The sequence below is a fragment of the Rhinopithecus roxellana genome, chromosome 1 (genome assembly GCF_007565055.1).
Source record: "Rhinopithecus roxellana isolate Shanxi Qingling chromosome 1, ASM756505v1, whole genome shotgun sequence".
Classification (NCBI taxonomy): Eukaryota; Metazoa; Chordata; class Mammalia; order Primates; family Cercopithecidae; genus Rhinopithecus; species Rhinopithecus roxellana.
In genome coordinates, this window is record NC_044549.1 from 54096078 (window position 1) to 54112772 (window position 16695).

Below are 16695 nucleotides of genomic sequence, written 5' to 3' on the forward strand. Positions count from 1 at the left end.
CTGCCGTGCTCCTGAATACGTTCTTCCTCAGCATGCTTTAAAAAGTATCATTGAGGGCCGGGTGTGGTGGCTCACACCTGTAATCCCAGCACTTTGGGAGGCCGAGGTGGGCAGATCACCTGAGGTAGGGAGTTGGAGGCCAGCCTCACCAACAAGGTGAAATCCTGTCTCTACTAAAGATACAAAATTAGCCGGGCGTGGTGGCACATGCCTATAATCCCAGCTACTCAGGAGGCTGAGGCAGAATTGCTTGAACCCAGGAGGCGGAGGTTGCAGTGAGCCGAGATGGTGCCATTGCACTCCAGCCTGGGCAACAAAAGTGAAACTGAGTCTCAAAAAAAAAAAAAAAGTTTCATTGAATAATTTTTTTTTAACAGGGTACTTTTTTCTGGTCTGTAGCCCCCCCACCTACCTACATAAGAAACTGGACTTTTTTCTGGTAGCCCCCCCACCTACCTACATAAGAAACTGGAGTGGATATGGGGGAGAATCTTCATCAGAAATGGGGGAAGCAGTACAGGTTCATGTTGTGGAAGGTGGGCAACTGTCCCTCCCCAGTGATCATCCCCTACAGGGCTCCCAGAACACTGGAGCCAAGCAGACACCCCCAGCAGAGAACTGGAGACTCTTGTCTGGAGAAACAGAATAGCCTTAGAGAAAGGCCCCTCAGGTTCTGATGTCTCAGCAGTCTCCATCCAGCTGCCCTTCTCCCATCTCAGTGCACTTCCCCTAAAATTCACACCCCGGCCTGGGAGCGGGGGCCCGGAGAGGGCCCACCAGCTTCTCTCAGATCATGACAATGGCCAGATACTGCAGAGGCACTGAGCATGTTAAGTCATTCTTGCCTTACCATAAGCATGGTGCCATTATTGTCCCCACTTTACAGACGAGGGAACCATGGCCTGGGGGGTGAGGAGAATCACTCAGCAAGGAAGTAGAATGGAGAATAGAATCCCAGACGCTGGACTGCAGAACCTGGCCTTCCACTGGGCTAATGGAGGGAGGGGTGTCTGCATCCCACAGCCTCCAGAGGTCTGGGAGCAGGGCATCACTGGTGGGACTTGGGGGTCACTCACCACTCATGGGTGAGGAGGTCAAACTCCCCGTACAGCTGGCCCATCGTGATGGACTTGGGGTTGAGCACGTAGTAGTTGACAGCCTCATACATGCCACCACTGATGGATGGCTGCCCTTTCAGTGACGTCATGGCAGCTGCCAGGACTCTGTAACACTGGGAGACGGACCGCCTGAGAGTGAGGCTCCCAGAGAGCAGGGCTGGAGTGGGCTGGGGATCATGGGGGGGGAGGGGTATTCTATGCCAAGGGGCACAAATGGAGGCCAACCCCTGTTGAAGCCGCACCCCCTGCAGGCCCACTGTCTGGACACGGGCTGCCAAGCTTGGCTCTGCTTACAGTACTCTTGCCGGAGCCTGTGGGCCCAACGAGCATAAGGCCATGTCGCACCACCGTGGTCTCATAGAGCTGGATGCACTTGGTTAGGAAGCCTGGGGGACATGGCATGGGGCCCAAGAGTCAGAGCATGGGCTTGGGTCCTGGCCACACCACTAGCTTGTGTGACCTTGGGTGAGTCACTGCACTCCCTGACCCCCAATTTCCTCATCTATAAAATGAGGATGGTGGTAGCACCTACATTATAGGAAAGGGCAGGTGAAGCCTAAGCACAGAACTTGGCACAGAGTAGAAGCTCTGTAAATGCCAGCCATTCTTTCCACTGTGACCACCATTCCTTCACAGCCGTTGGTCAGGTGGTCAGCCTTCACTAGCTTGCTCAGTGTCAGCTGTCACGGGCCCCAACTTCAGCCCCGGTCTGCTGAGAGCACCACCTCAATTAAGTGCTGACTCCTATGAGCAAACTTCCTAGAGACAAGATCCTAGGGTCAGTCAGGAGCTATAGAGACAGCTGCCAGCAGGCAGAGGCCAGGTCCACGGGGGTAGGGAATAAATGCCTCCCTTTGGCCAAAGAAGGGTGGTCTCTGCCCTATTGGAGGTGCAGGAGGTGATCAGAGGAGGAAGCTTTCGAGCCGCATGTGGAATTGAAGCACAATGGAAGGCACCTGGGGACGCCCTGTAGGGCTGAGCAGGAGCACATCAACTGCCCGGGGCCCCAAGGAGGGCCCTGAGTGGCCAGGGTGACCGGCCATGGCTTCCCAGAGGAGCTCCCCCTGCAGCCCCACCAAAGGACCTGCTGGAGGGGGTGGCCGGCTAGGGATGAACTGAGACCCTCATCCTACTATGAGGGGTGAAGGTTCGGGATGAGAGGGAGTCTATTTGAGGGCAGTGTGTCCCACAGCCCTCCCAGACACGTGGTGGCCTTTGCAACAAGTCAGTGAAGGAAGGACCCAAATGTTCTTTCTTTAGCACGATGACGCCAGTAGTGTCACTCAACAAGGAACATGGGCAAGTCCCGCTAGTGGGGTGGAGCCAAGAGGCCTCTGGAAGAGGTGAGTGGTGGCTGTGGTGAAGTGGCCTGGGGTGCAAAGAACATGGCCTTGAAGCTCCAGTCACACCCCAGTGAGAGCCAGGCCCTAATGAAGCAAGGCCCAAGAGAAGCCTGGGGCTCTCAGCCCACACAGGAAGGAGGGCCCGGGAAGGGGACAATGCCTGCTTCCCCACCACCAGGAGGGTTTTGGTGGAGACTGGGCCAGGACATCTGCCCTGCCCCTGGATTGCTCGGTTGAGAGCCTGGGCCTGCAGCACACTTGGCCAGGTGTGAGGGCCCCAGGGGCTGGACTGTCCTGTCTCTGTCTCCCTGACCTGGACTCCAAGGTGGCCAGGGCCAGCCCCTCAATGAACACTCAGGGCCCAAGGCTCACCCGCCACGTCCTTGAGGTTGCTATTCCTGCAGGCCTCGTGGATGGCCTCTTCCAGGATGCCATAGTCTGTGCCCTCCTCCTTGATGGTGGGAAACAGGTCGGACACGATCCCAGAGAAGAGCTTGAGGTCCTCCTGCAGGAACTTGGGCACATTCACGTCACGGATGGCCCGGAGGCAGATCAGCTCCTGCAGCAGGTGCCAGCCGAGCCTTCAGGGTGGTGGACCAGCTGCCCTCCAGCTGCCCAGGAGCCCTCCCAGAGTTCCACTCCTGGAGCACTGCTGGGTGGAGCTCACCTCATTCATGCTGGGGTTTTCTCGCTTGAGGTTTCCAGCAGCCGAGATCACAGTCTTCACGGCTCTCATCCCGAAGTCATAGTGATCCTGTCACCATATAGAAGGAGGCATAGTGAGCACTGTCCCTCTCCGAGGCTTCTGCCTGGAACACTCTGCCTCCCACCTGGCAGCTGGCCAAGTCTCATCACCAGCTCAGAGCACTTCCCTTGCAGACCTGCTGGGACCACCTACATGCCCAGCCTGGGCAGATGACCCTTCTTTGGGCTCCCCAGACACCCCGTACTTTACTGTCCCGATAGCCCCTCCTTTATCCGATACCCATCCTGCATCCTTTGGTCACTGTCCCAGCACATGGCCAGGGGCAGGGAGGCACTCTAGCTGTGCTGGAAAAGTGAACGAAGGAGTTTCCCATCTGTGCAACAATCAACTTGGCCTTGATGGCCCTTGAGCTTCCTTCTAGCATTCTCCCATAACATCTCTCCAGACCCATCTTTTTGGCCACAAGACAGTGGTTTTTTCCCTAGCCTGTTTCTCTTCATTACACAGTAAGTGTGTTGGAAATAGTTAAATTAATCATTCTGCCCCATGGTGCCCAACCAAGAGGGCTCCATATAGACCCAATCCATAGACTAGCATATGTTCCAGAAATCTTGGACTTGGAGCCGCATGAAGAGGCTGGGCTTGACTTTGGGTCATTTCTACTTGGGAAGGGTTGAGTGCATTTCCAAAACCATGTGGGATAGTTGCTCTGATTGGGGGTGCGGAGCATTTTGGAAAGAAGGGTGTGTGGGAGCGCCGGCACCTAGGAGTGCACTGTGATGAACTGCCGCTGCTTTTCCTGGTAACAGGCTGCATCTTTTCTAGCTCATAGATTTTGGTGGACTGCATCTGGCCAAAGATAGTACTAATTACCCCTGGCCACAGTCATTGGTGTTCATGGATGAGCAGGTGACCCAGAGAAGGCCCACTAGGGTGACACCAGGGATATTTTTCTGAAATCATGATGGAAAACAAACTAAGCTGCTAGCATGTCAGCCCAGAGGTGGGACTCGTCTCTGCTGCTGCAAAGTGGGGGCCTGCCTGGGAACCAAGCTGAACAGGAAAGCTCATCCACCAGCACTGCTGCCTGGGCCGCCCCATCTGTCCTTAGAATCTGGGCTCAGCACGCTGAGTGGAAGGATGGTGGTGCTGGGAGGCTCGGAGGGCCTGGTGTCCTACTCTGGTCCCCATGAGGCCCAAGTGCACTTGCTCCCCAGCCTGGGGTTCTGAAGCTCTTGGTGCCCTAATGATCGAGGCTCTTGCACCTGAACTAGCCAGATGGGCATCTGTTCCTGGCTCCCGCTCCAGCGCTGCTGTGTACTGCATGAGCCTGGTCAGACCTTTAGCTACCTAGGACCTCAATGTCCTCAACTGACAAATGGGCATGTAACTCCTATCTCCAAGGGTTGCTGGGAGAAGCCCACAAGGTAATGCCTGTAAAGCACCGGGCATAGAGCCTGGCCCTCAGCAGGTGCCCTGGAGGCTGGGAGCAGGCAGAAGTTCTCAGACCCTGGAACCCCATCAGGGCAGGACCGCACCTGGGAGCTGAGCTGCTCAGAAGACAGCTTGAAGGTGGTTGTGATCTTCTTAGCCAGCACACTGGCCTCATTAAAACCAAAGGAATAGAGGGAGATCTCAGCGATCATGGCGTAATCTGGAACCATCATGGCCACGGGTCGGAAGAGCGCCTGGGGCACACGGTGCACATGTGAATAGCAGACAGCTCGCTCCCAGAGCACCCTCTGCTTCACCCGGCCCTCCTCCCCAATGCACTGGGACTCTCTGCTGCATCAAGCCTGCCACAGCTGAGGCTTCCACTCCCCTGAGGCTGGCAGCTCTGCCATTAGAGTGGATCCTTTGTGTTGATCCAAACCTGCCCCCACATGACTCCCAGGAGATGCCCCTCTTGGCTCCTGTTTTCCTGTTTCTCCTGAAGGCCCAGGGCGAACCGGTCTCATAAGATTCCCCCTCCACACCACATCCCTAGGCAGCCTGACTTCTCCCATGCCCTGAGGACAAGTTTGAGGCCCTGAGGCCTCCCCTCCATGGCTAGGGGACTGCCATAGGGAATCACAGTCCCTGGAGTCCAAGCAATTGTGTTCTTGCATAAGTGACTTAGCCTCTCTGAACTCAGGCCAGAGCTCCGGTGCTTCCTGGGCCACTCTGGGCCTGCACTTGCCTTCAGATTGTCAGGTAGCTCCGTGCGGCCAGCGTAGCCTGGGTTCATGGTGATAAACACCGCGCAGGATGGCACCAGTGGGATCTCCACACCCTCAAACATGAAGCGTTTCACCTGCAGCAGGAAGAGGCTGACTTGCCTGGGACTAGGGTGCCCAACCTTGTCCCCTCCTCTGAGTGGGCCCCTTGTCCCCTGGTGATGCTCCTGTCCTGGCTGTAGCTGGTAGGCCAGGCCTGGACCCCTGACCATGGGTTGGACCCTCTCTCAGGATCTGGCCTGAAACCTCAGGCCCCAGTGGCTGGCTACCCATGGCCTCCCAACTCCTGGCTTCAGGCCCTTGGAGGTCTCCACATCTCCTGCTTCCCACTCACTCCACCCCCAATTCCCCAGCCCTAAGCAAGCTCAGCCTGACTAGGGGAGTCAGGGAGGAGGTAACTGCCAGCCTCTCAGCTCTTGTCCCAGAACAAGGCTCCTGGCCGCCCTGCACGTAGCTAGAGAGAGGACTAATGCCTGGGGCTTTCCATAAAAGTCAGGATGTAACGAGGAGGGGACTCCTTCATCCCCCACAGCTTGGCCTGGGAGCTGCCCACAGACTGGAGTGAGGGTGTGCCCCCTGGGACAAGAGAGGCTGGACCCAGGGCGGACCCTAGAGCCTAGCTTCTCAGCCTGCAATGGGGAGCAGTATGGTAGCACGAACGTGGCAGATCCAAGGGAGTAGAGCGGCGCCCCCAGGCTCACCCGCTGCTGCTGCGCCTTCTGGATGGTGGTGATCTGCTGCGCCACCACAGACAGTACCTCAATGTCGATGCGATTGAACTCGTCGAAGCAGGCCCAGGCCCCGGCACTGAGTAAGGCCAGAACATCGGATGGGGCACACGTGTTCAGAGCCCAACCTCCCTCTGAGGGCCCCCTCCAACTCCACTCGGGAGGAAGCCCTCAGGGGCAATCTCCATCAGCTCAGTCTTCAACCCACTGCCACTCCCCACCCCAATGCCCCCGGGACCAACCCCTGATGCCTATTACCCCCTTCTGTCCCCTCCACCATCCTTTGAGGCCCCTCTCAGGCAGTGTCCTCACCTAGCCCTCCCCAAGGAGAGCTTGGCTGTTCTACCCCATCCTGTGCCACCCTCAGGCCCAGCCTCACCTGGCCAGCCCCTTGAAGAACTTGCCCATGGCCATGAAGTCAAGCTGGTCAGAGCAGTTGAACACAACGGTCTGTATGGCCAAAGCCTTGCCCAGGTCTTTGGTGGTCTCAGTTTTGCCTGTGCCAGCCGGGCCAGCTGGGGCACCCCCAAACTTGAGGTGCAGGGCCCCGGTCAGTGTCAGGTAGCACCTGCAGGAGAGCGAGGAGGTGGGCTCGGGCTGCACATAGCCTAGACACTCCCCCTTTCCTTGGAATTTCCTGTGGACTGGGGCCTCTCGCCCTGTTCCCCTTTGGGGGGCCTGGGTGTGCCCAGCCCTGGCTCCGGGGTCAGGACTGGAGCCTGTGGACACCTGCCTAGCGCATTCCTTGTCCCATTTCACTGCCCTGCCCAACTTTGCCCAGGGACCCCTGGGGATGGCCAACATGTGGCCACACTTGACTTCCCTCGCTCAAAACACAGCTTGAAAATCCAGCTGGTGCTAGACACAGGCAGCAAGATGACATGACTGACTGAGGTAGGAGAGAACTGTTAGAAAAGGGCTCACCCATGATGTCTCTTAGCTCAGTTCCTCTGGCACATTAAAGGAGGAATGGACAGATAAAAACAGGAAAGCGCATACCCATTAGATGCTCACTGAGTGCCACACATGTGCTGAGAGCTCTACATGTATCAGCTCATGAAGTTCTCATTACCACCCTGAGGAGGCCTCAGAGGAAACTCAGGCACAGAGGCGTCAAGTCACCTGCCCGAAGTCACTCTGCTTGTGACGGGCAGAAATGAGGTCTGAGCCCAAAGCCCTTGGTCTTAACCCTGCTCTGCTCTGATGGACTAGATCACTCCAGAGTGGCCATGGTCCCTGGACTCCTGGGCCAGAGAGAACTGGAGGGAGGGTGGGAAGGAGCAAGAGGGGAACGCTCACCTGTCAGTGAGGGGCGTGATCACCAGCCTCCCACTGTTGCCCAGGTACTCGTAGCCATAGATGAACTCAGCATTCACAGCACGGATATACAGGTCGTTATTTGTCCAGTAGTACCTGGTGGTGCAGGGAGATGGGGGCCTGGCTATGGGTCTGTGGGCCACTGGGTAGGATATATAGTCAAGGAGAGAGGGCTCTTTTTGGGACTGAGGGCATCAAGGAACCCATGCCCAGCCTGTCCCAGAGCCTCGAGGACAGGGACCAGCTTATTGCTAACTGACTTTCCTCTTTTGCCCTGCCCCTTCCTGGCAGCTGGTCTGGCCCTGGGGGCACCCCCCACATCCTCACCTCAGCTGTGAGATCCACTCGAAGTCATTCACGCTGACCACGTTCTCCTGGATTAGCTTGCTCACCACATCCTTGGCGTGGACCTCAATGACGATTAGCGCTGACAGCACTGCCCGCTGCATACGGGACAGCTTCCCTCGCACCAGGGCCACCAGATCACTGAGCTGCAGTAGTGGGGGGCACTGTCAAACATCAGGGTACCACGAGGAGGCTCACCCTCCCCTTTCACAGAGGGTAGGCTTCCACCACGAACAGTCCCTCTATCCCGGGGGGCTCTGATGGTCTGAGTTGGGAGGGGAGCAGAGACCAGGCTGGGGGAGGAAGGAAGTAGAATGGAGGCACACGCCTGGTGTCTGCCTCCCTGCAGCATGTGGTGCTGTCTGAGCCCTCAATGCTGGGAGGGGGAGCCTGGCAAGGCGCCGGAGCACAGGGCAATGGGTACCTGCGGTACTGTGCAGGAGGGACCAGGCGCGTGGCTCCCTCACTGACCCTTGGGGAGGCAGCATCGCCTCAGGCCCATCCTTCCTGTGGGTGGCTGGTTGTGAGACACTCCCCTTTAGACCCAACCCTGGGCCTCTTCCAGGCTCAATATAGGAAAGAGCTCCTGGACTGGACTGGGACTGGGCTGTCCTATACCATGTCGGGGGTGGAGGGGAACAGACAGGGGTCCTCTTGACTCCAACCTGCTGGCAGAGCTGGGGGAACAGCCAGCTTCTGAGGTCACCAGCCTCCAGAGCCTCTGCCACCTCCATGGTCCAGTAGGTCTGGCACCCAGCGATGGCCACCTGGCCAGGCCAGTTCAGAACCCACTGGGTCCTGAGCATCTGGGAAGACAACATGGGCAGGCTGACCCGGACAGCTGTAGTCCCAATCCCATTCTCTCTTCTTCCTCTGAATGCTGTCTATGCTCTGGCCTTTCAGACTTGACTCCAGTTGTTGATGCCACTAGTCCCTCCAGAGCAGGGAAGCCCTTATGCTCTGGGCTTCTTGGGGTGGCAGAGATATCACTGAACTGACTCTGCAGGCTGGGGAGTCACCTAGAGCCCAGCTGCAGGTCACGGTCATGGGGCTGAGAGAAAGACTGCAGGAGAGGGCCCAGCCTGGAGCCTGGCACCCAGTGAATGCTGGGAACAGAATAGCCGTCCCGATGATCATTAGGAGTGAGTCTCACTTTCTGGAGTGTGTGCAGAAAGGAAAGACTTCAGAGTCCCTCCTGAACCCCCAGGGACCTCATGGCTGCAGCCTGAGGATGAGGCCGGCTGGAGCAGGAGAGCACTGAGAGGAAACAGAGGAGTGCAGGGGCAGAAGACTGTATGGGCTGTGGGAGGCTCACCGTGGGGTAGGCCCTGATGGCCCTCTCAATGATGTCGTGCACACTGGCCTTCATGCTGCGCTCCACCTCCTGCAGCCAGTCCTCCACGTTGCTGGAGGGGTAGATGGAGAAGGACAACTGTACCTCCTCCCCCTCAGCCGAGTACATGTGCGTGATCTCCAGGTCCTCCTGGAACAGCAGCTGCAAGCAGTGGGGGAGCAGGAGTGGGGTCACCCCTGGTATGCCCAGATGTCCTGGCCACCACAGCCCCAGCGCTGAGCCTGCCCGGTGCCCTCCACCTCAGGAGGACAGCCCTGACTTCACATCCCCCTGAGAGTCTATCTTGGCTGGGCCTTCCCAGGCTGGATGGCCTGCCTTCTCCCCAGCAGTGTTCAGGCCCCAGCCCAGGCCTGGCATGAAGCAGGCTTTGGGGAAAGAGGCTGACTGCTCTGCATGTCCCCAGCCTCCCAAATAGATAAGGGAAGACAAAGCAGGTCACAGGCCTCTGGTCTCATGGGTTTTGCAGTGTGCTGGGGAGACAGGGAGCCCCTGATGAGTTGGAAATCTAGGGCCCCCAGCCCTGAACTGGAGATTCTGCAGTTGACCTTCCTCCCACAGGCCCCGGGGGTGTCTCCAAAGACCAGGAATGTCATTTGCCACATTTCCTGCTAAAAGGGCTCATCACAAAAGGAGAGAGGTTCTCCCTGGGAAGATGCCCCATGCTCCTGGCCCTGAGCCCCGGGCCCTGCTGCCCACCCGTGCGATGTTTTCGAAGCACTTGCGCAGGTGTGGCTGGACGGCCGTGGGGTCCTTCGTCTGCGACAAGATCTCTAGTAGTTCGTCATCTGACAGGAAGTAGAATCTGCCAGGGGAACAGGGGTGAGGAAGCGGGTCGTGCAGGCTCCCTGGGCCCCAGCTGCCCCAGCACTACGGACATCCCCGCACCCTAGCCTGAGCAGGGCCCTGGACGCCTCAGCCTCACGGGCAGACAGTGGTGGAGTGGGCATGGGCCAAGTGGCGCCCACCTGGGGAAGGCACTCCGCTTGGTCTCCAGATACTCGCTGAGGCCCTTCTGCACCAGGTCCAGAATCTTGTTGCAGTCCCGCAGGCTGTCGAGCATCCTCAGGTCGGAACACACATTGATCACCTGCAGGACCCGTGCCATGCACAGAAACAGGCAGTGAGCATGGTCCAGGTAGCAAGGCAGGCTCGTCCCAGAGCACTCACCAGCCAGTCAGCAGGGACTGGGGAGGAAGATGCAGAAAAATTCTCCCTGAACCAGTGGCTGCATCCATCAGCCCCACAGAAAAAATTCTATGGTCAAACAAGTTAGAGTTAAACAAAGCTAAAGAGTTTGCTTTGCTGCACAACTTGTCAGGGCTTCTAAAATGCTAATATGGGCCAAGCATGGTGGCTTACGCCTGTAATCCCAGCGCTTTGGGAGGCTGAGGCGGGTGGATTACCTGAGGTCAGGAGTTCGAGACCAGCCTGACCAACATGGTGAAACCCTGACTCCACTACTAAAAAAAAAAAAAAAAAAAAAAATCAGTTGGGCATGGTGGCACATGCCTGTAGTCTCAGCTACTCGGGAGGCTGAGGCAGGAGAATGGCGTGAACCCGGGAGGCGGAGCTTGCAGTGAGCCGAGATTGCGCCACTGCACTCCAGCCTAGATGACAGAGCAAGACTCTGTCTAAAAAAAAAAAAAAAGACCAAATCCTCAGTAAGCCAGCTGCCAGCTTTTTCTGTGTAGGGAGGGAAGAGACTAGGAGGCTACGTGACCAGGGCCCTTGGGGATCCCAGCTACCCCTCCCACCCCCATTGAGCTTGCCTCCCGGTTCTCATAGGCGTTCTTCATGATCTTCTTCCAGATCCGCTCCATGGTCTGATAGCGCTTGCTCTCCACAGGCAGCTGCCGGTTGATGTCCTCAGAGCTAAAGATGGGCTCCAGGTAGAGCCAGGACCGCTGACAGTTCAGCCACTCCTCCAGAACCTCCTGGGGAGAGGAGGGGCAGGGAGGGGTGCAATATGGACTGTCAGGGTCCAAGCTGGGGTTTGTCCCCATGACTGAGACATTTCACCCCACCAGCATGTTGGGCAGAGCACTGGACACCAGAGCCAGTGTCTACAGGGAGATTTCTAGATGGTGCTGTCATCTGTGGTACTCCAGGGAACAAAGAGGATACAGGGATGCCTGCCCTCCAGAGAAGTCCCACATCCCCACAGGACGCCCAAGCCTCCAAAGGAGCTGGGGGAGCTGCTCTTCCAAAGGAAGGAACACACCCACGCCAGCAAAGCCTGCAGTGATAGGAAAGACTTGGAGCCTGGGAGACAAACCAGCCTCCTTCCTGGAAGGACTTCTGGGTCCATGACCCCAGGATTCTCTGAGATCCAATGGGTCTTGAGTGTGAGAGTCCTAAAATACTCTCTGAAACATGAGTCCAAGGGTGAGACATCTTCAAAATGAGCCATTTCCCCCTTCTGCCTCCAAAATCCCAATTCAGGATGTATCTCTTGTCTTCTCGCATCAGCGCAAACTCATACACTCATCCATTTCTTCCTCATGGGATGGGGGTCACAGTCAGCAGTGTCAGCACTGTGCCAGGCCCTGGTGGGCACTAGGGGAAACAGAAGGGAACGCGGCCTGGTCCCTTCCCTCGAGGGGCCCACAGCCCACTAAGGGGCCAGTTCTGCCTCTGAATCATGGACCCAGCATGTGTAGTGGACTCCGTAAGAGGCACTGACAATGGCCTCGGTGGGAACCCCTTGAAGGAGGGTGAGGGAGATTTGGCGAGGCTGCTTGGTGCTGGGCCTTGGAGGAGATGGAAGGCGGGCATCGAACTCTAGGTCGAGTGGACAGCGTGAGCAGAGGGAGACCTGGGACAGTGCTGACCAGCTCGGGCATCTCTGGGTGGTCCAGGCACACAGAGGAGCCCTCCTCACTTGCTTCTGACCTTCACTGGAGGTCTCTGAACAGCTCCCAGGGAGGCCCAGGGAAGGGGATATCACAGTCACACCTGCAGGCTGGCCCTGGGACTGCCCTCCAGGGCTCTGTGGGCAGCCCTTGCCTCTGGCCTTGAGAGCCCAAGACAAGTACAGTCTCTGGTGGCCCAGTCCCCTCAACCAAGGTAGCTCCAAATGAGAAGAGAATGGAAGCTCAGGACAGGGTCAGAAAGGGCACTGAGGTGCTCTGGGGCCTTGTGATATCTGGCCCAGAAAGTGTCAGTAGGAGATCCTGGTTGTACCAAGCTCAGGCAGCCCTGGGGAGGCCGGCTGGCAGTTCTCAGGCCCATCCTCAGCCACATTTTGGGACCGAAATACTGCCCCTACACACCCTTATTTGCCTCATCCAGTAGCTGAACCTCATGGATGGAGAGCCCATCCTAGTTGCCCCCCTCTGAATGCACTGGGGCGGGGTCTGCCAGACAGCCAGGGCTGTGTGAATGGGGGCAAGGCACTGCGACACTTTGAACCCCACCCGGAGACCATCAGTGACACCTGTGGGCCGGGGTCTCTGAATTGGGGGAGTGATAAGGGAAGGACTGGGGGGAGGGCTGACCTGGGTCAGCTTCAGTTTGTTCTCCCAGGAGTTGATGCGCTGCTCAAAGGGCTTCTTGTAGGGTGAAAATGACATGCTCTGGGTCATGACGATGTGGTCGTCCAGCAGCTGCAAGGCCTCGTCCGGGCTCTTCAGGATGTAGGTGTCTGTCGCCTTGTAGGGCAGTACATTGAACATGATGGTCGACCACTCCTTCTCCATCTTGTCCAGTGCCTGGGGTGGGGGACAAGCCAGGCTGAGTCCTGGGAGGGGCTGGTCCTGATGCTGTCTGACCAGCCCTGCCCAAGGAAGCAGCAGACAGTACCTGGCCATGACCTCCACATGGCCCCTCTGGCAAATACTCTCGGCTTGTCTGGCAACAAGTCCCATGTGAGCCCTCATCTGAATTCAGGGCCAATTCACTCTTTTTTTTTTTTTTTTCTGAGGTGGAGTCTCGCTCTGTCACCTAGGCTGGAGCGCAGTGGCACAATCTTGATTCACTGCAACCTCTGCCTCCCAGATTCAAGCAATTCTCCTGCCTCAGCCTCCCGAGTAGCTGGGATTACAGGCGTGCGCCACCATGCCCAGCTAGTTTTTGTGTTTTTATTAGAGACGGAGTTTCACTACGTTAGCCAGGCTGGTCTCGAACTTCTGACCTCAAGTGATCCACTGCCTCGACCTCCCAAAGTGCTGGGATTATAGGCATGAGTCACTGTGTTCAGCCCAGTTCACTCTTACACATGTGCTGCATGTGGTTGTACACACATGTTGGGAGGCAGCTAAGATTAGCAGGAGTGTGGGCGCTGGTCTCACCTCCGGCATTTACTGTGTCACCCTGGCCAGTTGCTGAACCTTTCTGAGCCTTAATTGATGTATGTTTGTTTTGTTTTGTTTTGTTTTGTTTTGAGACAGGGTCTCAGTCTGTCTCCCTGGCTGGAGTGCAGTGGCATAATCACCGCTCACTGCAGCCTTGGCCTCCCAAGAAGCTGGGACCACAAGCATGTGCCACCATGCCTGGCTAATATCTTAATTTTCTGTAGAGGTGGGGGTCTCCCTATGTGCCTAGGCTGGTCTCAAACTCCTGGGCTCAAGTGATCCTTCCTCCTCAGCCTCCTAAAGTGTTGGGATTTACAGGCGTGTGTCACTGCACCCGGCCTGACTCATCTGTTAAATTGAGGCTAATGCTATCAGCTCCTTCCTGGGGCTCGAGAGGAGTAACTGAAGAATAATAGCAATGGTGGACACTATCAAGAACTCTATGTGCATTATTAACTCACTTAATAGAATGCATCTCAATCCCTGGGCCTCGTGACCCCAGGGATGGGGCTTATTACTGTCATCCTCCCAAGTGGCTGTGGTTGCCAGAGCAGGAGGCCAGGCTGTCTGGCAGGGCCTGGCTGGGGTGGCTGGGCCCACTGGTGGCTGCCCACCTGCTCGATGGCGTACTCCTTGCCAGCCACCTCGGCCACCTTGCTGATGCTCTCGATATGGTCCTGCAGGTTCATCTCGAGGCAGCGAGCAAAGGTCAGGTTTGCCTTGGGCCTGACGTTGATGTTGATCTGGTTGGACAGTGTCTCCCAGTGCCGGTTCCGCATGCCAGGGTTGCGCAGTCCCTGGATCAGCGGGATGTATGGTTTGAACTCCTCGATGCGGGCCCGGATGTCCAAGGCCACTTCCTGGCAGGCTGCCGGGTAGGACAGAAAGGCATGAGAGGCAGGCGGCAGAGGCAGGGAGGAGGAGATCAGCCGGCTTGCCTCTCTACCTGGCATGTCCTTGAACTGCTTCACGCACTTGTGGATGGTCTTGAAGGCTTCAACCACGTTCTTCTCCAGCTGCTCGGCATCAATGGCAGAGAGGGGGTCATTCATCCAGCTCTCCGACCAGCGCAGCCAGTCAGAAGCTGTGGTCCAAAGGTCCAGGTAGGGCTGGAACTCCTTCACCATCCTGGAGAGCTTGTCATACTGCAGGGACAGGAGGGCAGGGATGGGGCTGTCCTGGGACACTCCCCAGTCTCTCTCCAAGCTGCCCCTTCTTGGGCCAGGTCCTCTCCCTCTCCCTTACTCCTGGCTGCTGTCCCTGACCCTGCCCCCACACACCTGGGCCTGGCCTCCCTTCTTCTCTTCCCACCCGAGATCTGGGCTCTGAGCTGTTGCACCAGGCCTGGGCTGACCCTCAGGCCCCCTGCCTGGTACCAGGGGCCTCCTCAACCTGAGGGCCAGGGTTGGGCTATCTCCACTCTGCAGCCTGCTGGGTCCTGCCCCCAAATGCCAGAGCCCTGCCCCCTGGCAGCTGCATCTACATGAGATGCTTCCTCAAGCCTGGGGGGATGGGGGAAGGGTGCCTGCAGGAGGCCTACATTGGTGATGGGCAAGCCGAAGATGCGCTCGCGGTTGTTGTAGAGCATGGCCAGCTGTTGGCAGTCCTTCAGCTGCTTCTTGACGCGCCGCACCTCGTTGGCGATCTCGTGTGCTCGCGAAATCTCCACGTGGATAGAGAAGCCAGCTACCACCAGCTGCAGGCCAAGGAGCAATGGGTCAGATGCCCCTGCAGCCCTACTTGTGTCCACGCCTTCCCATGCAAACCCGGGGAACCAGAGGTCCCAGGACATCTACTCCTCTCAGTTCTAAGGAGGTTGTTGTCCTGGAGTGAGCAAGTTCCTCACAGAAAGACCAGGGGAGACCCAGTGCCCTGACACTGTGCCCACTGCCCAGTGGGCCACCAAGGACACAACAGAAGAGCTGAGAGCTTTACTACTCTAAATCTTTCTGGAGCTTGCTGCCTAGGCATCTCTTCGGCCTTTGGGTTCATTCTTTCAGCCATTTATTCATTCATCCATCTGCTCGCCCATCACATGTTGACTCAGCACCTCCTGAATGCAAGAAGTGAGGCCAGGCCCTGGAGAACTGTGTGTGTGTGTGGTGGGGGGTGTGTTCAGCAAGCCTGCAGCCGTGCCCCACCTGCAGCCCTTCCAGCTTCTCTTGGAAGTTGTTCTGATCCATGATCTGGATTTTGCGGAACTTCTCCTCATCCTCCACATGCTGCTGCTGCACCAGCTCTATCTGCCCAAGGATCTTAGAAGGCCAGTTGCTGGCAATCCATCTGGCCGGGATGGGGGTGGGGATTGGGAGAAATATTGCGGCTGAAGTGTTCGAGTGGCAAGGCCAGGCAGGGGCATCCCACCAGGCACCCAGGCAGCCAGAGAGAAGGGGGATCAGGAGAAATCCAGGCAGCTGTGGAGGCCCCTTGGGGCCAGACAGCTGGGAAGTGCAGGTGAGCTGGGAGGCACTACTGCCACCATCAGGGAGGCTGCCCTGCCCACTGGGAGCTGCAGTCTGCATCCAGTGAGATGCAGACCCAAGGTGCCCAGTGCAGTGACGGGGACCAAGGGGAAGTGAGAGGAGTGAGGCTGAGTTCCCCTCTTAAGCCTCAAGGGCCAGAGGGGCCTTTCCTCAGAGGAGGCAAAGCCACAGTTTCTAGCCAGGGCCCTCAGGCCAGCTGCCTTCAGGTCAGACCAACTCCCTTTGCCCAGCTGACATAGCGGATCTGTGGGATGTGGGGATTCCACCTGCAGCCGGCCTAGGGATGCTGACCCTGGGGGAGTTCCCCCTGAGCACCCGGGTGCCCTGTCTGCCAGTGTCTCCCTCTCCTGGGCAGGGTCCTGACGGTCCTGACTCCCCCAACACCTGTGAGGCAGCAGTGGGTGTGGGGTCTCTGGCGGCCTCAGTAAGGCTTGGTTGGAAAAGGGCACCTAAGGCTGTTTCCCACAAGGCTTTTGACTTGGGTGGGGACAAATGCCCCTCTCCAGGGACTGCCCACCAGGCTGAGCTTTGCCTCTCTCGGTGCTCCTAAGAACCCCAAAGGGCACCAGCCACAAACAGGAAACCCTAGGTCCACAGTAAAATACATGTGTCAGGCTGGGCGCGGTGGCTCACGCCTGTAATCCTAGCAGTTTGGGAGGGCGAAGCAGGCGGATCACCTGAGGTCAGGAGTTCGAGACCGGCCTGGCCAACATGATGAAACCCTGTCTCTACTGAAAATACAAAAATTAGCCGGGCTTGGTGGTGGGCACCTGTAATCTCAGCTACTCAGGAG

At 57.5% G+C, this 16695-nt stretch overlaps 1 protein-coding gene across 1 annotated transcript in view; it reads right to left on the reverse strand.

Moving 5' to 3' along the window:
- The window catches only part of DNAH1 (dynein axonemal heavy chain 1), an 82849-nt gene that overhangs the window by 33030 nt on the left and 33124 nt on the right, over nucleotides 1–16695 (reverse strand). Inside the window, exons 16-35 of the mRNA XM_010365019.2 lie at nucleotides 15561–15702; nucleotides 14960–15115; nucleotides 14366–14564; nucleotides 14034–14287; nucleotides 12625–12837; nucleotides 10897–11061; nucleotides 10093–10214; nucleotides 9824–9929; nucleotides 9089–9268; nucleotides 8439–8579; nucleotides 7756–7919; nucleotides 7411–7524; nucleotides 6491–6679; nucleotides 6085–6190; nucleotides 5347–5460; nucleotides 4706–4855; nucleotides 3129–3215; nucleotides 2834–3020; nucleotides 1413–1504; nucleotides 1077–1231 (exon numbers count right to left, since the gene is read on the reverse strand). Coding sequence (XP_010363321.2) covers nucleotides 1077–1231; nucleotides 1413–1504; nucleotides 2834–3020; nucleotides 3129–3215; nucleotides 4706–4855; nucleotides 5347–5460; nucleotides 6085–6190; nucleotides 6491–6679; nucleotides 7411–7524; nucleotides 7756–7919; nucleotides 8439–8579; nucleotides 9089–9268; nucleotides 9824–9929; nucleotides 10093–10214; nucleotides 10897–11061; nucleotides 12625–12837; nucleotides 14034–14287; nucleotides 14366–14564; nucleotides 14960–15115; nucleotides 15561–15702 — 3036 coding nt within the window. The remainder of the gene's footprint in view (nucleotides 1–1076; nucleotides 1232–1412; nucleotides 1505–2833; nucleotides 3021–3128; nucleotides 3216–4705; nucleotides 4856–5346; nucleotides 5461–6084; nucleotides 6191–6490; nucleotides 6680–7410; nucleotides 7525–7755; nucleotides 7920–8438; nucleotides 8580–9088; nucleotides 9269–9823; nucleotides 9930–10092; nucleotides 10215–10896; nucleotides 11062–12624; nucleotides 12838–14033; nucleotides 14288–14365; nucleotides 14565–14959; nucleotides 15116–15560; nucleotides 15703–16695) is intronic.